This window comes from Oncorhynchus clarkii, chromosome 22 (genome assembly GCF_045791955.1).
Source record: "Oncorhynchus clarkii lewisi isolate Uvic-CL-2024 chromosome 22, UVic_Ocla_1.0, whole genome shotgun sequence".
Classification (NCBI taxonomy): Eukaryota; Metazoa; Chordata; class Actinopteri; order Salmoniformes; family Salmonidae; genus Oncorhynchus; species Oncorhynchus clarkii.
Window position 1 is genome coordinate 38062957 of NC_092168.1, and position 23107 is coordinate 38086063.

The 23107-nt window shown below is 41.7% G+C and overlaps 4 protein-coding genes across 4 annotated transcripts; 3 read left to right on the plus strand and 1 right to left on the minus strand.

Annotated features, from left to right (window-relative positions):
- Positions 1-329: 329 nt before the first annotated feature.
- Positions 330-1348, minus strand: LOC139380861 (gamma-crystallin M3-like). Its single transcript, XM_071123993.1, has 3 exons — positions 1289-1348; positions 824-1066; positions 330-696 (listed from the first exon to the last, which is right to left on the minus strand). Exons 1-3 carry the CDS (start codon positions 1316-1318, stop codon positions 391-393), a joined length of 579 nt encoding a protein of 192 aa, XP_070980094.1. The 5' UTR covers positions 1319-1348; the 3' UTR covers positions 330-390.
- Positions 1349-5384: 4036 nt separating this feature from the next.
- On the plus strand, positions 5385-6370 carry LOC139380863 (gamma-crystallin M3-like). Its single transcript, XM_071123995.1, has 3 exons — positions 5385-5459; positions 5681-5923; positions 6053-6370. Exons 1-3 carry the CDS (start codon positions 5430-5432, stop codon positions 6326-6328), a joined length of 549 nt encoding a protein of 182 aa, XP_070980096.1. The 5' UTR covers positions 5385-5429; the 3' UTR covers positions 6329-6370.
- A 7636-nt stretch (positions 6371-14006) lies between these two features.
- On the plus strand, positions 14007-14909 carry LOC139380862 (gamma-crystallin M3-like). Its single transcript, XM_071123994.1, has 3 exons — positions 14007-14084; positions 14224-14466; positions 14595-14909. The coding sequence occupies exons 1-3, from the start codon at positions 14055-14057 to the stop codon at positions 14868-14870; spliced, it is 549 nt and encodes a 182-aa protein (XP_070980095.1). The 5' UTR covers positions 14007-14054; the 3' UTR covers positions 14871-14909.
- A 7035-nt stretch (positions 14910-21944) lies between these two features.
- LOC139380868 (gamma-crystallin M3-like) lies at positions 21945-23051 on the plus strand. The gene is made up of 3 exons (XM_071124001.1): positions 21945-22034; positions 22372-22614; positions 22702-23051. Exons 1-3 carry the CDS (start codon positions 22023-22025, stop codon positions 22978-22980), a joined length of 534 nt encoding a protein of 177 aa, XP_070980102.1. The 5' UTR covers positions 21945-22022; the 3' UTR covers positions 22981-23051.
- Positions 23052-23107: the final 56 nt, after the last annotated feature.

A 23107-nucleotide genomic window follows, 5' to 3' on the forward strand; every position in this document is an offset into this window, starting at 1 on the left:
AATGCATCTCAATGCTTGAGGTGTCACTGCAGACACTCTGGTTCGATTCCAGGCTGCATTGCATCCGGACGTGAATGTGAGTCCCATAGGGTGGCGCACAATTGGCCCAGCGTTGTCCGGGTTTGGCAGGTGTAGGCCGTCATTGTAAATAAGAATTTGAGCCTATGAATCTATGAATCTATGCCTAATTAAATACAGTTTTTTTAAAAATCTATTGTACAGAATCATATCTACACAGAAACTTTGAAATGTTAAAGATGTAGGGAGTGAAATAGTGAAGCGCTCAAACATGAAGTGCTCTGACTAAAAGCATCACAAACAGAAGACAATTTAGCAGTTCTAAAATTGGAACAAATTTAATCAACAATGTTCATACAACATTTGAAGTATTTACATAGACATGTTGTCCATGATACGCTTCATGCTCATGAACCTCATGCCACTCATGCTGCCCATGCCTCCCATTCCCATGCCCATATCCTTGAAGCTCCTGTACTCTCCAGGCCTCATGTACATCTGCCTGCCTCTGAAGTGGGGCTGCTCGTACATCAGCCAGTGGCCGTCCATCACGTTGCAGGACTGGCAGTCTGACATACGGTAACGCTCCTGGATGGAGTCACAGTCGTCCATCATCTCGTGCATCTGACCTCCGAAGTTCTCCCTCTCGTAGATCCTCATCCTGAAGTTTCCACGATGCTGTTAGGAGGAAAGAACAGGTTGACTTGTTCAGATAAATTATTTATAAACTTGTGTGATATGAGAGATACCACCATGACAAGATTACTTCTATTTTCAAAGATTATCTCAACCTATCTCAACCTACCATGGGGATCATGCGGCAGGACCTGAAACCATCGCTCATTCCCATCATACTCTGGTAGTCAGAGTACTCTCCCCTCTTCATGAAGTACTGGTTTCCCATGTAGTTGGGGCGCTCGTACACCATGAAGCATCCACTCTGGACCCTGCAGGATTGGCACCTGCTCATGTAGGAGGAAATGTCGGGGCAGTCGGAGCTGCACTCATAAGAGCGGCCCTGGAAGTTTCTGTCCTCGTAGAAGGTGGCCTGAAAATAAAATAGAATCATCATTCTTGAAATTAAACAATTGTACAAAACAAACATTTTAGATACATTTGCGATGCTATTCAGTCACAATGGTAACCAGGTTATCGGGATAAGTACAACTATCATGTTGTAGTTTAAGGTGCTAGAGCATTACAGCCCTTTTGTAGAACAATCTATGAAAATGAAAGAATATGTTTAAAAAATAAACTTCCCTGTGCTTACCCTGCCCATGTTCATGCTGGTGTTGGACATGTTTGCTCACTGTACTGCTGGTTTCTGCTCCTGAACTGACTTCCTACCGGGTTTAACCCTTTCTTTTATACCTGACCAAACCTAAAGAATCCCTAGCTCCATTGTTCAAAGCCCTGACCCAGCACCATGCTATAGAGGCGTACTGAGGCCACATTTCCAGGGACTGGATCCCTCACTGTCTTTAGAAAGGCTGCTTCTCAATTGGCTGTTTCTCAAACAAAGTAACATAAAGACTTTTGAGAGTAGCTAGTAACAGCCTTGAAATGGAAGGTTCTCCATACATTGAGCATTACTTAAAAAAAAAAAAGATTGCACACGATTTAAGACATTTAAAAGAAATCACACATATTGACTTAAATGGGAAATCTACAGTTGAAACAATAACAAAGCACACCCCACCTCTGTTTTGGTAAAAAGCTGAAAGATGTGCCTGGAGAAATGTAATCACTCTCAGATTCATAGACAGAGCTCTGGATGTAAGAACTGACCATCCAATATACGATAATTACTGTTTTAAACATGTTTGGAGGCTATACAGCATTTGTTCACATGTATAATATTTATAAACACTGGATTCAAACAAGCTCATATTTTGGATTCTGATGGGGTACAACAGTTAAACTAAGGTCGTGATGCATTTATAAGTTATATTCTTCAAGAATCAATGGGTCTATATATTTTGTTCAAAGTAACTTAACGTAGACCGACATTCCTACTCATTGAAATGACGTGGAAACAACATTGATTCAACCAGTGTGTGCCTAGTGGGTAACCAGTGTGTGCCTAGTGGGTAACCAGTGTGTGCCTAGTAGGTAACCAGTGTGTGCCTAGTGGGTAACCAGTGTGTGCCTAGTGGGTAACCAGTGTGTGCCTTGTGGGTGACCAGTGTGTGCCTAGTGGGTAACCAGTGTGTGCCTAGTGGGTAACCAGTCTGTGCCTAGTGGGTAACCAGTGTGTGCCTAGTGGGTGACCAGTGTGTGCCTAGTGGGTGACCAGTGTGTGCCTAGTGGGTAACCAGTGTGTGCCTAGTGGGTAACCCGTGTGTGCCTAGTGGGTAACCAGTGTGTACCTAGTGGGTAACCAGTGTGTGCCTAGTAGGTAACCAGTGTGTGCCTAGTGGGTAACCAGTGTGTGCCTAGTGGGTAACCAGTGTGTGCCTAGTGGGTAACCAGTGTGTGCCTAGTGGGTAACCAGTGTGTGCCTAGTGGGTAACCAGTGTGTGCCTAGTGGGTAACCAGTGTGTGCCTAGTGTGTAACCAGTGTGTGCCTAGTGGGTAACCAGTGTGTGCCTAGTGGGTAACCAGTGTGTGCCTAGTGGGTAACCAGTGTGTGCCTAGTGGGTAACCAGTGTGTGCCTAGTGGGTAACCAGTGTGTGCCTAGTGGGTAACCAGTGTGTGCCTAGTGGGTAACCAGTGTGTGCCTAGTGGGTAACCAGTGTGTGCCTAGTGGGTAACCAGTGTGTGCCTAGTGGGTGACCAGTGTGTGCCTAGTGGGTAACCAGTGTGTGCCTAGTGGGTAACCAGTGTGTGCCTAGTGGGTAACCAGTGTGTGCCTAGTGGGTAACCAGTGTGTGCCTAGTGGGTAACCAGTGTGTGCCTAGTGGGTAACCAGTGAATACATCATTAAAATTGAGTTGTTACTTAACTATCCTTTATAGTTGATAACTGTGATACTAAATACATTTGTACAAAACTTACAATTGTATTATGTATTTCTAAATCAAATACATCAGTAATGTATTAATTTGTTAATTAAATAGATTGAATGATTTAATTAAATAGATTGAATGTTAATTAAATAGATTTAAAATACCCAATGCAGCCGTTTTTGTCTCAATATCAAATCATTTCTGGGTAACAATGAAGTACTTTACTGTGAAGCATGGTGGTGGCAGCATCATGCTGTTGGGATGCTATCCTCAAACTGTGGCAAAGGTTTACCTTCCAACAGGACAACGACCCTGAGCACACAAACAAGACAATGCAGGAGTGGCTTCGCGACAAGTCTCTGAATGTCCTTGAGTGATCCACCCAAAGCCCTGACTTGAACCCGATTGAAAATCTCTGGAGAGACCTGAAAATAGCTCTGCTGCAACGCTCCCCATCCAACCTGACAGAGCTTGAGAGGATCTTCAGAGAAGAATGGGAGAAACTCCCCAAATACAGGTGTGCCAAGAAGACTTGAGACTGTAATCACTGCCAAAGGTGCTTCAGCAAAGTACGGAGTAAAGGGTCTGAATACTTATGTAAATGTGATATTTCTGTTTTTTATTTATTTTTTAAATACGCCAAAAAATCTAAAAAACGTTTTTTGCTTCATCATTATGGGGTATTGTGTGTAGATTGATGAGGGTATGTTTTTTTAAATTAAGGCTGTGAGGTAACAAAATGAGGAAAAAGTCAAGGGGTCTGAATACCTTCCCAATGCACTGTACAAATAACAGGAAATTTGCAACACCAAAAAAATGCAGGACTTAACATATCATACTAAATATATTATGAAATGTAATATGTGAAGAGATATCTGATATTTACACAACTATATTCAAATGTATAGTAAACATAGTGTGCTAAAAGCCTTATATTTTATATATGGGAACTTTTATTTGAATACTTTTTTGAGATATCTTGAGAATTACAGACAATGCATCATTGACGTTATTAAGGTGACTTTGTGTTTGCTTGTTTGCTAGCAAGCTACTTAATTATGCTATTTTAAAGAGGAAGGATAAGCAAGCATACACAATCTGCCAAGTCACTGAACAAATGTAGCTGATTTACTAGACTTCCGAGGGACTCACTGCACTCACTAACTCCATAGCTAACAATCAGAGAAGCTCGGAGAAGCTGTGGGAGGAGCCAGAACCAAATGTTTGCTGAGTCACAAGGTGTACCCAGAGCCACTTTATAGCATTAGATGGATTTTACATTTATGTAATTTAGCAGAAATTCTTATTCAGAGCAGTTTACAGGATCAATTGGGGTTAAGTGCATTGCTCAAGAGCACATTGACAGATTTTTCACCTGGTCAGAGCAGGGATTTGAATTTCTGACCGTTCTGTTGCTGGCCCGACACTCTTAACCACTAGGCTACCTGCTTCCTCGCGGTTTACCCAGTATCGTGGGCAGCAGCAAACACAGGAAATACAGAAGCAAACAGTTTGTCCAACTGTTCTAATTTAAAGATGACCAAAATACACACCTTGTAGTTTAATTTCCAGTGGTCAATGTGCTTCATAACAAGTCAGACATAGTTGTTTTCTAGCTAGCTAGTCTGGTAACATTTTCTATCAGATAGCTACAGTATCAAATGTTAGCTATCATAGCACCATTCTTTATAGTTGAGGATTAGATTCAATCTTCATCCAGGAACCCTGTCTACAGTGAAACAGAGAGATCTGTTGATGCAGAGAGCTCTGTTTATTTACTTAGATATTCACTGCGTGTACAAAACAAGAACACCTTCCTTATACTGAATGTATGTGTGTAGAGCAGAGGCCGAAAAAGTCTTCAACGATTCTGACAGCAAGCAGGACTAAAATGTTAACACTGACATCAGCTTTACGGTTTACCCAGTATCGTGGGCAGCAGCAAACACAGGAAATACAGAGGCAAACAGTCTTCAAAGATTCTGACAGCAAGCAGGACTAAAATGTTAACACTGACATCAGCTTTACGGTTTACCCAGTATCGTGGGCAGCAGCAAGCACAGGAAATACAGAGGCAAACAGTCTTCAAAGATTCTGACAGCAAGCAGGACTAAAATGTTAACACTGACATCAGCTTTAGGGAGCAGTAATTTGGTGGTCAATAATGGTTGCAATTGAAATAAGCTGTGCAGGGTATTTTGGCACATATTTATGGTTTAAGGAGAGATCAACTGGTGATAATCTAGTGGCCATCGATGGTTACAATAGGACCTGAGGGATCCAGTCCCTGGAAATGTGGACGTCACCTCAGTGGCCTCAATAGGCCTCTATAGCATGGTGCTGGGTCAGGGGTTTGAACAATGGAGCTAGGGATTCTTTAGGTTTGGTCATGTATAAAATAAAGGGTTAAACCTGGTAGGAAGTCAGTTCAGGGGCAGCAACCAGCAGTACAGTGAGCAAACATGTCCAACACCAGCATGAACATGGGCAGGGTAAGCACGGGGAAGTTTTTTTTTTCAACCCATTCTTTAACTTTCATAGATTGTTCTACAAAAGGGCTGTAATGCTCTAGCACCCTAAACTACAACATGATAGTTATACTTATCCCGATACCTGGTTACCATTGTGACTGAATAGCATCGCAAATGTATCTAAAATGTTTGTTTTGTACAATTGTTTAATTTCAAGAATGATGATTCTATTTTATTTTCAGGCCACCTTCTACGAGGACAGAAACTTCCAGGGCCGCTCTTATGAGTGCAGCTCCGACTGCCCCGACATTTCCTCCTACATGAGCAGGTGCCAATCCTGCAGGGTCCAGAGTGGATGCTTCATGGTGTACGAGCGCCCCAACTACATGGGAAACCAGTACTTCATGAAGAGGGGAGAGTACTCTGACTACCAGAGTATGATGGGAATGAGCGATGGTTTCAGGTCCTGTCGCATGATCCCCATGGTGGGTTGAACATAGATTAATCTTTGAAAATAAAGTATGTTTTGATGGTGGTATTCTCATACAAAATGAGTTTGTTAATAATTTCACTGATCAATAAAGTAACCCTATGATGTTCTTTCCTCCTAACAGCACCGTGGAAACTTCAGGATGAGGATCTACGAGAGGGAGAACTTCGGGGGTCAGATGCACGAGATGATGGACGACTGTGACTCCATCCAGGAGCGTTACCGTATGTCAGACTGCCAGTCCTGCAACGTGATGGACGGCCACTGGCTGATGTACGAGCAGCCCCACTTCAGAGGCAGGCAGATGTACATGAGGCCTGGAGAGTACAGGAGCTTCAGAGAGATGGGCATGAGTGGCATGAGGTTCATGAGCATGAGGCGTATCACTGATATGTGTTAGACATCTCATATTGACCAAATAAAAGTGATTAGTAATCCGTAACATTTGAGTGTGCTACATTATTTCAATATTTTGGTATTGGGGCACAGCGTAAGCGGTATTAGGTTCATGAGCATGATGTGTATCATTGAGTCATGCTACTATATACTACAAACCATTAAATATATTGTTTGCTACTATACATAAACCATTGAATAAAATAATTCACAAACCTATTTAAGTGATTTTAAGCCCTTTTTCTACTTACTCAGAGTCAGATGAACTCAAATCAAAATTAACTCTGACTAATCCCGCATGCTAGCTGTTCCAGTAGACTTCCAGTCATAGAACTAACGCTAGTTCAACTACCATAGACATAAACTTTTCATCCATCAGTTCATTTGACTCTGGGTAAGTAGAAAAGGTCGTTAATTCGCAAAGTCTCACACGATCCCTTTAATGTATCCCTTTTTAAGTGTGACAACAAATGTACCTACTGATTAATAAATGTAATATAACGTACTGTACTGCATGTTGTATCATGTTAGCATAATTGGTCTCAGCTATATGACAATGATTGCAGGTGTGTGAACAAGAAATCAAATCTAATAACATTTGATTTGATTTTATTTCTTGAGATTTTAGCATGAAACCAGGATTTTCCCAGGGACATTAAAGTCCACGTGGCCCTCTTTGGAAACCATTCCACACAGTTGCTCACTGAGCAACAACTAATCATTATTGTTTTGAAAAGACGTAGTCAATCGTTCAATAATATAATTATTATTTTAGAGAAAAAAAATTATCTTTAATTTACAGTATGTAGAAGCTATGAGAATAGAAATGTTCAGGACTTTTGTGAAGCATCACAGCACAGTTGAAAAATACATGGCAAATAGAAATCCAAAATGGATGGTGTTGAGAGATAGATGGGAGGGGTTGAATGAAGCTGAAGGGTGGGACTGGATGGTGTTGAGAGATAGATGGGAGGGGTTGAATGAAGCTGAAGGGTGGGACTGGATGGTGTTGAGAGATAGATGGGAGGGGTTGAATGAAGCTGAAGGGTGGGACTGGGAGGGGTTGAATGAAGCTGAAGGGTGGGACTGGATGGTGTTGAGAGATAGATGGGAGGGGTTGAATGAAGCTGAAGGGACTAATAAAAGACTAATAACAACAAGATAACAAATGTCTGTATACGGGGTCTGTAAGATGTACATAGGTTCAAAACCTTTGTGAAAAAGCACAGTTACAAATAGAAATCAAACTGGATGAACATCAGAAATTGAGGAAGGCCAGGACTAAAAACAAACTAAATATAACTATTGTAAAATAAACTGTCTGTAAAATGTGTAAAGTATGTATAAACTGAAAGAAGAAGTCTACTGTAAGTGTTAGTGTTTATTAGTTTACTCCAATTGGGGGAGGGGTGGTAGGGTTTGTGGTTAATAAAAAAGCTATATTCTAAAAAAATAAGTGTGTATGTATATGTATATGCAGTAGAAGTCGGAAGATTACATACACTTAGGTTGTAGTCATTAAAACTAGTTTTTAGACCACTCCACAACTTCCAGAAAATGATGTCATGGCTTTAGAAGCATCCGAGAGGCTAATTGACATCAGAAGACAATTGAGCCAATTGGAGGTGTACCTGTGGATGTATTTCAACGCCTACCTTCAAACTCATCACCTCTTTGCCTGATGTCATGGGAAAATCAAAAGAAATCAGCCAAGACCTCAGAAAAGAAATTGTAGACCTCCACAAGTCTGGCTCATCCTTGGGAGCAATTTCCAAACACCTGAAGGTACCACGTTCATCTTTACAAACAATAGTATGCAAGTATAAACACGATGGGACCACGCAGCCGTCATACCGCTCAGGAAGGAGACGCGTTCTGTCTCCTAGAGATGAACGTTCTTTGGTGCGAAAAGTGCAAATCAATCCCAGAACAACAGCAAAGGACCTTGTGAAGATGCTGTAGGAAACAGGTACAACAAGTATCTATATCCACAGTAAAATGAGTCCTATATCGACATAACCTGAAAGGCCGCTGAGCAAGGAAGAAGCCACTGCTCCAAAACCGCCATTAAAAAGCCAGACTACGATTTGCAACTGCACATTGGGACCAAGATCATACTTTTTGGAGAAATGTCCTCTGGTCTGATGAAGCAAAAATAGAACTGTTTGGCCATAATGACCATTTTTATGTTTGGAGGAAAAAGGGGGAGGCTTGCAAGCCGAATACCATCCCAACCGTGAAGCACGGGGTTGGCAGCATCATGCTGTAGGGGTGATTTGCTGCAGGAGGGACTGGTGCACTTCACAAAATAGATGGCATCATGAGGTAGGATTATGTGGATATATTGAAGCAACATCTCAAGACATCAGTCAGGAAGTTAAAGCTTGGTCGCAAATGGGCTTCCGAATGGACAATGACCCCAAGCATGCTTCCAAAGTTGTGGCAAAATGACTTAAGGACAACAAAGTCAAGATATTGGAGTGGCCATCACAACGCCCTGACCTCAATCCTATAAAAAATGTGTGGACAGAACTGAAAAAACGTGTGCGAGCAAGGAGGCCTACTAAACTAACTCAGTTACACCAGCTCTGTCAGGAGGAATGGGCCAAAATTAACCCAACTTATTGTGGGAAGCTTGTGGAAGGCTACCCGAAACATTTGACCTAAGTTAAAAACAATTTAAAGGCATTGCTACCAAATACTAATTGAGTGTATGTAAACGTCTGACCCACTGGAAATGTGATGAAAGAAATTCAAGCTGAAATAAATCATTCTCTCTACTATTATTCTGACATTTCACATTCTTAAAATAAAGTGGTGATCCTAACTGACCTAAAACATGGATTTTTACTAGGATTAAATGTCAGAAATTGTTCAAAACTGAGTTTAAATGTATTTGGCTAAGGTGTATGTAAACCTCTGACTTCAACTGTTTGTGGGTATGTGTATGTATGTATGTATATGGATATACAGTATATACAGTGGGGAGAACAAGTATTTGATACACTGCCGATTTTGCAGGGTTTCCTACTTACAAAGCATGTAGAGGTCTGTAATTTATATCATAGGTACACTTCAGCTGTGAGAGACGGAATCTAAAACAAAAATCCAGAAAATCACATTATATGAATTTTAAGTAAAAACCTCTACTAAAACCTCTACTTTACAGCCAAAGTTAGACAAGCATTTGTGTAAGTTTATCGATAGCCTAGCATAGCATTTTGTCCAGCTAGCCAGCTAGTAACTTGGTCACGGAAATCAGAAAAGCAATCAAATTAAATCGTTTACCTTTGATGAGCTTTGGATGTTTTCACTCACGAGACTCCCAGTTTGCAGCCAATGTTCCTTTTTCCAAAAATATTATTTTTGTAGGCGAAATAGCTCCATTTGTTCTTCACATTTGGCTGAGAAATCGCCCGGAAATTGCAGTCACGAAAACGGCGAAAAATATTCAAAATTAGCTCCATAATATCGACAGAAACATGGCAAACGTTGTTTATAATCAATCCTCAAGGTGTTTTTCAAATATCTATTCGATAATATATCCGTCGGGACAATTAGTTTTTCAGTAGGACCGATTGGAGTAATGGCTACCTCTGTACTTTACTCGAGAGTCACCCTGGGAGCCATCAGTTGACCACTTACGCAATGTAGCCGCCTATGGCTATTCTTCAACATAAATGCGTAAAACAACGTCACAATGCTGTAGACACCTTGGGGAATACGTAGAAAGAATAAGCTCGTTGATGGTACATTCACAGCTCAATAGAGACTCATTGGAACACAGCGCTTTCAAAATATGGGGCACTTCCGGATTGGATTTTTCTCAGGCTTTCGCCTGTAACATCAGTTCTGTTATACTCACAGACAATATTTTTACAGTTTTGGAAACGTTAGAGTGTTTTCTATCCTAAGCTGTCAATTAAATGCATATTCTAGCATCTTGTCCTGACAAAATATACCGTTTAAAACGGGAAAGTTTTTTTTCCTAAAATGAAAATACTGCCCCTAGAGTCGCAACAGGATATTAAGAATTACGTTTTTTTATGAATCTGTTTTTGAAATTCCAGTTGGCCCTGTATTAGTTATTGCTAAGTAAATAACACAATCTCCACATTCATCTAAAGCAAAGCAGTTCGATACATACAACAACACAGAGTTACACATGGAATAAACAAACATTCAGTCAATAATACAGTAGAAAAATCTATATACAGCATGTGCAAATGAGGGAGGTACCCGAGGTACGGCAATAAATGGGCCATGGTGGCGAAGTTATTACAATATAGCCATTAAACACTGGAATGGTAGATGTGCAGAAGATTAATGTGCAAGTAGAGATACTGGGGTGCAAAGGAGCAAGATAAATAAATAAACATCAACCACCCGAGCCACTGCCTGTTCACCCCGCTATCATCCAGAAGGCGAGGTCAGTACAGGTGCATCAAAGCTGGGACCGAGAGACTGAAAAACAGCTTCTATCTCAAGGCCATCAGACTGTTAAACAGCCACCACTAACACTGAGTGGCTGCTGCCAACACACTGACACTGACTCAACTCCAGCCACTTTAATAATGGGAATTGATGGGAAATGATGTAAATATATCACTAGCCACTTTAAACAATGCTACCTTATATAATGTTACTTACCCTACATTATTCATCTCATATGCATACGTATATACTGTACTCTATATCATCGACTGTATCCTTATGTAATACATGTATCACTAGCCACTTTAAACTATGCCACTTTGTTTACATACTCATCTCATTTGTACATACTGTACTCGATACCATCTACTGTATCTTGCCTATGCTGCTCTGTACCATCACTCATTCATATATCCTTATGTACATATTCTTTATCCCCTTACACTGTGTACAAGACAGTAGTTTTGGAATTGCTAGTTAGATTACTTGTTATTACTGCAATGTCGGAACTAGAAGCACAAGCATTTCGCTACACTCGTATTAACATCTGCTAACCATGTGTATGTGACAAATAAAATTTGATTTGATTTGATTTGATTTAAATACAGTATGGGGATGACGTAGTTGGATGGGATATTTACAGATGGGTTATGTACAGGTGCAGTGATCTGTTAGCTGCTCTGACAGCTGGTGCTTAAAGCTATTGAGGGAAGTATTGAGTATCTAGCTTCAGTAATTTTTTCAGTTTGTTCCAGTCATTGGCAGCAGGCAACTGGAAGGAAAGGCGGCCAAAGGAGGAATAGGCTTTGGGGGTGACCAGTGAGATATACCTGCTGGAGCGCGTGCTACGAGTGGGTGCTGCTATGGTGACCAGTGAGCTGAGATAAGGTGGGGCTTTACCTAGCAGAGACTTGTAGATGACCTGGAGCCAGTGGGTTTGGCGACGAGTATGAAGCGAGGGCCAGCCAACGAGAGCGTACAGGTCGCAGTGGTGGGAAGTATATGGGGCTCTGGTGACAAAACAGATGGCACTGTGATAGACTGCATCCAATTTGTTGAGTAGAGTGTTGGAGGCTATTTTGTAAATGACATCGCAAAAGTCGAGAATCGGTAGGATGGTCAGTTTTACGAGGGTATGTTTGGCAGCATGAATGAAGGATGCATTGTTGCCAAATAGGAAGTCGATTCTAGATTTCATTTTGGATTGGAGATGTTTAATGTGAGTCTGAAAGGAGAGTTTACAGTCTAACCAGACACCTAGGTATTTGTAGTTGTCAGAACCGTCCAGAGTAGTGATGCTGGATGGGCAGGCAGGTGCGGGCAGCGATCGGTTGAAGAGCATGAATTTAGTTTTGTCACGCCCTGACCTTAGAGCTTTTTATGTCTCTATTTTGGTTTGGTCAGGGTGTGATTTGGGTGGGCATTCTATGTTATTTTTTCTTTGTTTTGGCCGGGTATGGTTCTCAATCAGGGACAGCTGTCTATCGTTGGGAACCATACTTAGGTAGCTTTTTCCCCACATGGTTTTTGTGGGTAGTTAATTTCTGTTTAGTGTTTGCACCTTACAGGACTGTTTCGGTTATGCTCTTGTTTATTTTTGTTATAGTGTTCAGTTTTAATAAAACAAGCATGAACACTTACCACTCTGCGCTTTGGTCCGATGATTCCTCTTCTTCAGACGACGAATACCGTTACAGTTTTACTTATATTTAAGAGCAGTTGGAGGCCACGGAAGGAGAGTTGCATGGCATTGAAGCTCGTCTGGAGGTTAGTTAACACAGTGTCCAAAATATGGACCAGAGGTATACAGAATGGTGTCGTTTGCGTAGAGGTGGATCAGATAATCACCAACAGCAAAAGCAACATCATTGATGTATACAGAGAAGAGTGTCGAACCGAGAATTGAACCCTGTGGCACCCCCGTAGAGACTGCCAGAGGTACGGACAACAGGCCCTCTGATTTGACACACTGAACTCTATCAGAGAAGTAGTTGGTGAACCAGTCGAGGCAATCATTTGAGAAACCAAGGCTGTTGAGTATGCCGAGAAGAATGTTGTGATTGCCCAGGTCGATGAATACGGCTGCACAGTAATGTCTCTTATCGATGGCTGTTATGATATGGTTTAGGACCTTGTGAAGACATTGGTTAGCTAAACTAGCCAGCGGATGCTATGGCTAAAAACGGCTGCTTTAGTGATTACGTCACTGACATGGCAAACCCCTATCCTAACATTAGGGTTTTAATGTTTTAAAAACTCCAGTATTTTAAATCCAGCTCGCCAGCATCCCTCATGGCATATTCTCAGTCCCAAGTTGTCAAATTACTTTTAACTTGTTGGCACAACTGCACTTTTTCAAATATATTTGTTTAATTGATATAGCTAGTTAGTTGTGTGTGTTGTAATCTTCATTCTAGTCAGGAAAGATAATATATGGTGCATCTCCTCAATAAGTGAAACATAACTCTGAACATTTAAACTCATGCAGAATTAGGGCTACCATACACCCATGGAATGGACATGAATTATGCTTGTGATGTTCTTAACAAATCCTCATTCCACACAATGTGCTGTTTTCTAACCCAGTTGGTCACAATCTAGGTACACTAACTGAGTAGTAGTAATCAGGAACATTTTGAAACATTGTCGTCAAAAAAGGTTTTTTATTCTCTGTTCATTTCATTCTCATTAGAATTCTCTTTAAATAAATGTTTTACTTCTCTGAACCATTATTTAACAGGGAGTTTCTGATAGAAAAGCTGATATTGACATGGGGGACATGGGATCCATATCTGATCCAGAAAAAAATATACAGTATATTGACAGAAAATACATCTATGGAGTCAGGTGATTACATTTTAGCATTGAGTTACATTTAACACAGGAGTTATATTTAACTGACTTCACTGAATGAAAGAGATCACAAGGGAATTTGAATCATATGTTGAAATATAATTAAATTGTGTAACTGACTTGTAGACTCCACCCCACTCATATGCATATATGTATGCAATGGTTTTCACTGTCAGAGTCCATTGTTCCTTTGAATGGTTTTGTGTTACCTGTTTCACAGTGGAAATAGGCTTTTATGTCTTTTTTGGGACCCCGTCACGTGGAAATATGACTACAGTACTTCAGCACTCTACAGGCCTCTATACCCTGTTGCTAGGTCAGGGGTTTACACAATGGGTCTAACAGATTCTTTGGATTAGGTCAGGTATAAAAGTAAGGGTTACCACAGACAGGACATCAGTGCAGCAGTAGCAGCAGCAACAGCAGCAGCTCAGTGACCAACAATGACCACCACCGGCATGAACATGGGAAGAGTAAGCATTTATTTGAATTTTATTCTAAAACACATTTTTCTCTATATTATCTTTGTATCTTTACTAAAAGCTTCTTATATTTGTTGCATTTATTGAATTATATATTTAGAAATTATAAATAAATACATTGTGTTGTCAGGCCACCTTCTACGAGGACAGAAACTTCCAGGGCCGCTCTTATGAGTGCAGCTCCGACTGCCCCGACATTTCCTCCTACATGAGCAGGTGCCAATCCTGCAGGGTCCAGAGTGGATGCTTCATGGTGTACGAGCGCCCCAACTACATGGGAAACCAGTACTTCATGAAGAGGGGAGAGTACTCTGACTACCAGAGTATGATGGGAATGAGCGATGGTATCAGGTCCTGCCGCATGATCCCCATGGTAAAATATGATATTCAGGCTGCTGTAACGGCCCATAATTCCATAATTAATCATGCAAGTCATATTTGAGCTATTCAACTGTCTGGTGCATTCAGGAAATAATTCAACAAGTTCTTTCCTCCTAACAGCACCGTGGAAACTACAAGATGAGGATCTATGAGAGGGAGAACTTCGGAGGTCAGATGCACGAGATGATGGACGACTGTGACTCCATCCAGGAGCGTTACCGCATGTCCGACTGCCAGTCCTGCAACGTGATGGACGGCCACTGGCTGATGTACGAGCAGCCCCACTTCAGAGGCAGGCAGATGTACATGAGGCCTGGAGAGTACAGGAGCTTCAGAGAGATGGGCATGAGTGGCATGAAGTTTCTGAGCATAAGGCGCATCACTGATATGTGCTAGACATCTCATATTGACCAAATAAAAGTGATTAGTAATCCAAAACAATTGAGTGTGCTACATTATTTCAATATTTTGCTGTTTTGTGTTTAAATTTTTACCAGAAAGATATGCGTAACATTTCAATTGTACTTTATTCCATAAAACCTACTAAGTGCTGTTATGGGCATGACTTATTGACTGCCATAAAGCATTCAAATGAATGTCCTTAAGATGATAAAGAGGGATTTTGATGTTAACACTAATGTCTTGGTCAACTTGTAGAGTGAACAAACGTAACTAATAATACACGTTGCACTACTCCACCAACATCCCATCAACCCATCTCCATTAAACAGTAATGCATATTAATACAGTTCACTTAAGCTTTTTTTCTATCTCTTTATGCAACTGCAGCAGAATAAGTGGAATGGTATCAAATACATCAAACACATGGTTTCCATGTGTTTGATGCCATTCCATTCGCTTCGTTCCAGCCGTTATTATGAGCCAATCATCCCCTCAGCAGTCTCCACTGTTGTGTATGGTAAAGGTACAGCTTTTTTACACAGACATTAAAACCAATCAGCAGGATTAAGACAATCAAGAACATTTAAAACATTTTAAAAATGAATATAGAGAGACCAGTTTGATAAATGACCCTCTACAGCCACAATATTAAATCAAACCGAAATGTTATGTCACATGCGACCAACACAACAGGTGTAGACTTTACCGTGAAATACCTACTCTTTCCCAACAGTGCAGAGTTCAAAAGTAAGAAAACATTGCTAAAAGGAAATAGCAACACAACAAAATAACAATAACGACTCTATACAGGGAGTACTGGTACCGAGTCAATGTGCAGGGGTACGAGGTAGTTGAGGTAATTGAGGTAATACGTATAGGTGTATGTGTGTATGCATGTGTTGGAGTGCCAGTGTAGTATGTGTGAGTGTGTGGGTAGAGTCCAGTAAGTGTATGGATAGAGTCCAATGAGTGTGTGGGTAGAGTCCAGTAAGTGTTTGAGTAGAGTCCAATGAGTGTGTGTGTAGAGTCCAGTAAGTGTTTGAGTAGAGTCCAATGAGTGTGTGGGTAGAGTCCAGTAAGTGTTTGAGTAGAGTCTAATGAGTGTGTGGGTAGAGTCCAGTAAGTGTTTGAGTAGAGTCCAATGGGTGTGTGGGTAGAGTCCAGTAAGTGTTTGAGTAGAGTCCAATGAGTGTGTGGGTAGAGTCCAGTAAGTGTTTGAGTAGAGTCCAATGAGTGTGTGGGTAGAGTCCAGTAAGTGTTTGAGTAGAGTCCAATGGGTGTGTGGGTAGAGTCCAGTAAGTGTTTGAGTAGAGTCCAATGAGTGTGTGGGTAGAGTCCAGTAAGTGTTTGAGTAGAGTCCAATGAGTGTGTGGGTAGAGTCCAGTAAGTGTTTGAGTAGAGTCCAATGAGTGTGTGGGTAGAGTCCAGTAAGTGTTTGAGTAGAGTCCAATGAGTGTGTGGGTAGAGTCCAGTAAGTGTTTGAGTAGAGTCCAATGAGTGTGTGGGTAGAGTCCAGTAAGTGTTTGCGTAGAGTCCAATGAGTGTGTGGGTAGAGTCCAGTAAGTGTTTGAGTAGAGTCCAATGAGTGTGTGGGTAGAGTCCAGTAAGTGTTTGAGTAGAGTCCAATGAGTGTGTGGGTAGAGTCCAGTAAGTGTTTGAGTAGAGTCCAATGAGTGTGTGGGTAGAGTCCAGTAAGTGTTTGAGTAGAGTCCAATGAGTGTGTGGGTAGAGTCCAGTAAGTGTTTGAGTAGAGTCCAATGAGTGTGTGGGTAGAGTCCAGTAAGTGTTTGAGTAGAGTCCAATGAGTGTGTGGGTAGAGTCCAGTAAGTGTTTGAGTAGAGTCCAATGAGTGTGTGGGTAGAGTCCAGTAAGTGTTTGAGTAGAGTCCAATGAGTGTGTGGGTAGAGTCCAGTAAGTGTTTGAGTAGAGTCCAATGAGTGTGTGGGTAGAGTCCAGTAAGTGTTTGAGTAGAGTCCAATGAGTGTGTGGGTAGAGTCCAGTAAGTGTTTGAGTAGAGTCCAATGAGTGTGTGGGTAGAGTCCAGTAAGTGTTTGAGTAGAGTCCAATGAGTGTGTGGGTAGAGTCCAGTAAGTGTTTGAGTAGAGTCCAATGAGTGTGTGTGTAGAGTCCAGTAAGTGTTTGAGTAGAGTCCAATGAGTGTGTGGGTAGAGTCCAGTAAGTGTTTGAGTAGAGTCCAATGAGTGTGTGGGTAGAGTCCAGTAAGTGTTTGAGTAGAGTCCAATGAGTGTGTGGGTAGAGTCCAGTAAGTGTTTGAGTAGAGTCCAATGAGTGTGTGTGTGTAGAGTCCAGTAAGTGTTTGAGTAGAGTCCAATGAGTGTGTGGGTAGAGTCCAGTAAGTGTTTGAGTAGAGTCCAATGAGTGTGTGGGTAGAGTCCAGTAAGTGTTTGAGTAGAGTCCAATGAGTGTGTGGGTAGAGTCCAGTAAGTGTTTGAGTAGAGTCCAATGAGTGTGTGGGTAGAGTCCAGTAAGTGTTTGAGTAGAGTCCAATGAGTGTGTGGGTAGAGTCCAGTAAGTGTTTGAGTAGAGTCCAATGAGTGTGTGGGTAGAGTCCAGTAAGTGTTTGAGTAGAGTCCAATGAGTGTGTGGGTAGAGTCCAGTAAGTGTTTGAGTAGAGTCCAATGAGTGTGTGGGTAGAGTCCAGTAAGTGTTTGAGTAGAGTCCAATGAGTGTGTGGGTAGAGTCCAGTAAGTGTTTGAGTAGAGTCCAATGAGTGTGTGGGTAGAGTCCAGTAAGTGTTTGAGTAGAGTCCAATGAGTGTGTGGGTAGAGTCCAGTAAGTGTTTGAGTAGAGTCCAATGAGTGTGTGGGTAGAGTAGAGTCCAGTAAGTGTTTGAGTAGAGTCCAATGAGTGTGTGGGTAGAGTCCAGTAAGTGTTTGAGTAGAGTCCAATGAGTGTGTGGGTAGAGTCCAGTAAGTGTTTGAGTAGAGTCCAATGAGTGGGTGGGTAGAGTCCAGTAAGTGTTTGAGTAGAGTCCAATGAGTGTGTGGGTAGAGTCCAGTAAGTGTTTGAGTAGAGTCCAATGAGTGTGTGGGTAGAGTCCAGTAAGTGTTTGAGTAGGTTCCAATGAGTGTGTGGGTAGAGTCCAGTAAGTGTTTGAGTAGAGTCCAATGAGTGTGTGGGTAGAGTCCAGTAAGTGTTTGAGTAGAGTCCAATGAGTGTGTGGGTAGAGTCCAGTAAGTGTTTGAGTAGAGTCCAATGAGTGTGTGGGTAGAGTCCAGTAAGTGTTTGAGTAGAGTTTAATGAGTGTGTGGGTAGAGTCCAGTAAGTGTTTGAGTAGAGTCCAATGAGTGTGTGGGTAGAGTCCAGTAAGTGTTTGAGTAGAGTCCAATGAGTGTGTGGGGGTAGAGTCCAGTAAGTGTTTGAGTAGAGTCCAATGAGTGTGTGGGTAGAGTCCAGTAAGTGTTTGAGTAGAGTCCAATGAGTGTGTGGGTAGAGTCCAGTAAGTGTTTGAGTAGAGTCCAATGAGTGGGTGGGTAGAGTCCAGTAAGTGTTTGAGTAGAGTCCAATGAGTGTGTGGGTAGAGTCCAGTAAGTGTTTGAGTAGAGTCCAATGAGTGTGTGGGTAGAGTCCAGTAAGTGTTTGAGTAGGTTCCAATGAGTGTGTGGGTATAGTCCAGTAAGTGTTTGAGTAGAGTCCAATGAGTGTGTGGGTAGAGTCCAGTAAGTGTTTGAGTAGAGTCCAATGAGTATGCATAGTGCAAGAAACTCAGTGCAAATATAAGGGGGTCAATGCAAGTAGTCAGGGTAGCCATTTGATTAACAGTTCAGCAGTCTTATGGTTTGGGGGTGGAAGCTGTTCAGGAGGCTTTTGTTCCCAGACTTGGTGCTCCTGCACCGCATGCCATGTGGTAGCAGAGAGAACAGTCTATGACTTTGGTGGCTGGTGTCTTTGACACTTTTGTAGGGCCTTCCTCTGACACCGCACAGTATTGTTGTTCTGGATGGCAGGGAGCTCGGCCCCAGTGATTTACTAGGCCATACGCACTACCCTCTGTGCCTTGCAGTTGGATGCCAATCAGTTGCCATATCAATTGGTGATGCAGCCAGTCAAGATGCTCTCAATGGTGCAGCTATAGAACAATTTGAGAATCTGAGGGCCATTGCCAAATCTTTTCAGCCTCCTGAAGGGGAAGAGGCGTTGTTATACCCTCTTGATGACTGTGTTGGTGTGTTTGGACCATAATACAGTGCCTTCAGAAAATTTGAATACCGCTTGACTTATTCCATATTTTGTTGTGTTACATCCTGAATTTAAAATGGATCAAAAATACAATTATTGTCACCCAACTACACACAATACCCCATAATGACAACGTTTTTTTGGAAAATTAGCATTATTTATTAAATATGAAATACAGAAATACCAAATGTACATAAGTATTCACCTCTGAGTCAATACATTGTAGAAGCACATTTGGCAGCGATTACAGCTAAGTATGGTTCTCAATCAGAGACAACGATCGACAGCTGCCTCTGATTGGGAACCATACCAGGCCAAACACAGAAATACAAAACCTAGAATACACAACATAGAATGCCCACCCCAACTCACGCCCTGACCAAACTAGAACAGAGACATAAAAAATAAACTAAGGTCAGGATGTGACAGTATGAATACTTTCTCAAGGCACTTTAGGTCCTTAGTGATACGGACACTGTTCCTTTTGTCCAGTTGGGAAATGACAGTGTGGAGTGCAATAGAAATTGCGTCATCTGTGGATCTGTTGGGGCGGTATGCGAATTGGAGTGGGTCCAGGGTGTCTTGGATGATGATGTTAATGTTAGCCATGACCAGCCTTTCAAAGCATTTCGTGGCTACAGATGTGAGTGCTACGAGGCGATAGTCATTTAGACAGGTTACCTTGGCATTCTTCAGCGCATGGACTATGGTGGTCTGCTTGAAACATGTGGGTATTACAGACTGGTCAGGGAGAGCTTGAACATTTTTGTGAAGACACTTGCCAGCTGGTCAGTGCATTTTCTGAGTACTCGTCCTGGTAATCCATCTGGCCCTGCGGCCTTGTGAATATTAACCTGTTTAAAAGTCTTACTCATATCGGCTACGGAGAGCGTGATCACACAGTCGTCCGGAACAGCTGATGCTCTCATGCATGCTTCAGAGTTGCTAGTCTCGAAGCAAGCATAGAAATCAGTTAGCTCGTCTGGTAGGCTCGCGTTTCTGGGCAGTTCGCTGCTGGGTTTCCCATGATAGTTTGCATGCCCTGCCACATCCGACGAGTGTCAGAGCCGGTGTAGTAGGATTTGATCTTAGTCCTGTATTGACACTTTGCCTGTTTGATGGTTCGTCGTAGAGCGTATCAGGATTTCTTATAAGTATCCGGATTAGTGTCCCGCTTCTTGAAAGCGGCAGCTCTAGACTTTAGCTCAGTCGGGATGTATTTTTTTCTATTTATTTTTGTATATATTTGTTTTTATTAACCCAACCCCCCCACTCTTCAGTGGACAAAAATCGCTATTTTTGTTTTTACCGCTTTTTTGTTACATATACATGCAATTTACATATTTACATTTTACATATAAGATGCACTTATTCGTGAAGCCGATGATGGATGTGGTAAACTCCTCAATGACACCGGACAAATCCGGTGGTCAACCAAATACCAGGGGCGCAACTTTCACTGGGGACAGGGGTGACATGTCCCCCCCCCCCCCCCCCCCCCCCCCCCGCATTAGGAAATTGCATTTTTGTGCCCCCGGGTTTTTCATTGGAATGTGACACAAAATGAGGCAACGGTGTGCTTTAGGACCATGTGAACGCCTCCGAGTGGTCGGGTAGTCTGTTTGGAGTGTTTATCCGGCTAAAGAAAATATTATTACAATTATGCCCCCCCACTTCTAAAACCAAAGTTGCTCCCCTGCCAAATACAAACATGCTAGGTATGTGTAGCTCAAATATCTATGTAAATCGTGCATTGATAGAAGTCAATGATAGAATTGTGTGAAAATGTTTGATCCATGTCATCAAGTTGTGATTCAGCCCTCAGTGGAGAACATGTACCCACAATGCTGGAAACCAGCAGCTCTGACGAGTCATAGATAGTGACCTCCCTTGTCTCTCCCCTCATCTCATGTTTGAAAAAAGCTAGATGTGCCCACAAGAGGATTGCTAAGATGATAGGTTGTACATGACTGGCAGACAGGTCAGGAGCCAACAGAAGCATGCTTTGCTTGAAACAGGTGCTTCCCTCAGAACATGTGGAACATAGACACTCCTCTTTACCGGCCCTTGGCTTTGGGGACGTTTTGGCCATTTGTAGGCATGTGGGTACTTTTGCATAAGTAACTATTAAAATGTTGTAAATATCAAAATGTTGATAGTTGGTTTAACATACTGTAGTACCTTTGTTAAAGGTATACAAAAATAAATTGAAGACTCATAAATGCATTTTAAAACAGTGTTTTTTACACTGCTGATACTCACTGTTTATTATCTATGCATAATCACTTTACCCCTACATACATGTACAAATTACCTCAATTACCTCAACTAACCTGTATTACCTCAACTAACCTGTAACCCGCACATTGACTTGGTACCGGTACCCCCTGTATATAGCCTCATTATTGTTATTTTATAGTTACTTTTTTTTTCACTTCAATTTATTTAGTCAATATTTTCTTAACTCTATTATCTCAAAACTGGGCTTGTAAGTAAGCATTCACGGTAAGTCCACGCATGTGACAAATAAACATGTATTTGGTTTGAGATTCTGAAGTACAGTATAGCATTTGTCCCCCCCAAAAAACAAAAAAAATAAAAAAAATAGGACTGCTATTAAAACAGACATGACAGGGACTCATTTCAGAATGCATTCCTGAAATCGAAGACCATTTGGCCTCAAATACATATAAAACTACACGTGTGCATCTAAATTAGCCTCAATATTGCTTTTAAGGCAGAAAATTCTCATTTGTCCCCCCTTTTGACTGTACATAATAATGCTTTCCCGTCTGTGGTGACAAACAGTGGGAGCAACCATTGCATAGCATACAGCTGACTCATGTGTTTCATACAATGGAACCAGAGATTCTTTGGATGTCACATCAGGTATAAAACAGGCTGCAGACCGGCATAGCTATAGCATCGCTCAAAATAACCATAAACATGCAGGGAAAGGTGAGTTAATATTGTTCTTTGCAGTTTAGAGGTCATGTGATCTGATTGTTACTGTATATACAGTAATGCAGTGGTTTTATAGAAATATATACATTAAATACAGTAATAACACTATACAAAGATCAACATTCAGTGCTTCTACATCTGCATTGCTTGCTGTTTGGGGTTTTAGGCTGAGTTTCTGTACAGCACTTTGTGACATCGGCTGATGTTAAAAGGGCTTCATAAATACATTTGATTGATTTGATTGAATAATGCAGTCCAGTGTAAAGCATTGTATTATAACCACCAATTTTCACATTTTCTTCTGGCTAATTGCAAGAGTATTTGTTTTCAGATCATCTTCTACGAGGACAAGAACTTCCAGGGTCGCTCCTATGAGACCAGCCAGGACTGCCCTGAGCTGACCTCCCACCTTAGCAGGTGCAACTCCTGCAGGGTTGAGAGCGGCTGCTTCATGGCCTATGATCGCAACAACTACATGGGAAACCAGTACTTCATGCGAAGGGGCGAGTACCCTGACTACCAGCGTATGATGGGTTTCGATGACTGCATCAAGTCCTGCCGTAACATCCCCATGGTATGAACCACCATGATGCATCACAGATTCCAACACAGTTTAACGTTTATAATAAACTAATCCCATATACAAAATGTATCTTAACAGCACAGAGGAAACTACAAGATGAGGATCTACGAGAGGGAGAACTTCGGAGGTCAGATGCACGAGATGAGCGAGGACTGTGACTCCATCCAGGAGCGCTACCGTATGTCAGACTGCCAGTCCTGCAACGTGATGGACGGCCACTGGCTGATGTACGAGCAGCCCCATTACAAAGGCAGGCAGATGTACATGAGGCCTGGAGAGTACAGAAACCTCAGAGAGATGCAGGGTTACAATGGAATGAAGTTCAGTTCCATTAGAAGGATCACCGACTCCTGTTAAATTATCAGGCCCACCTGTTCAGTGAAACGGTTGACTTTTAAATAAAAAAAATGTTTTTTTTTCTTATTTAATATCAAGTCTTTTGTCTTGTTCTGCAAAAATCCACAGAGGCCCAACACAACACAAT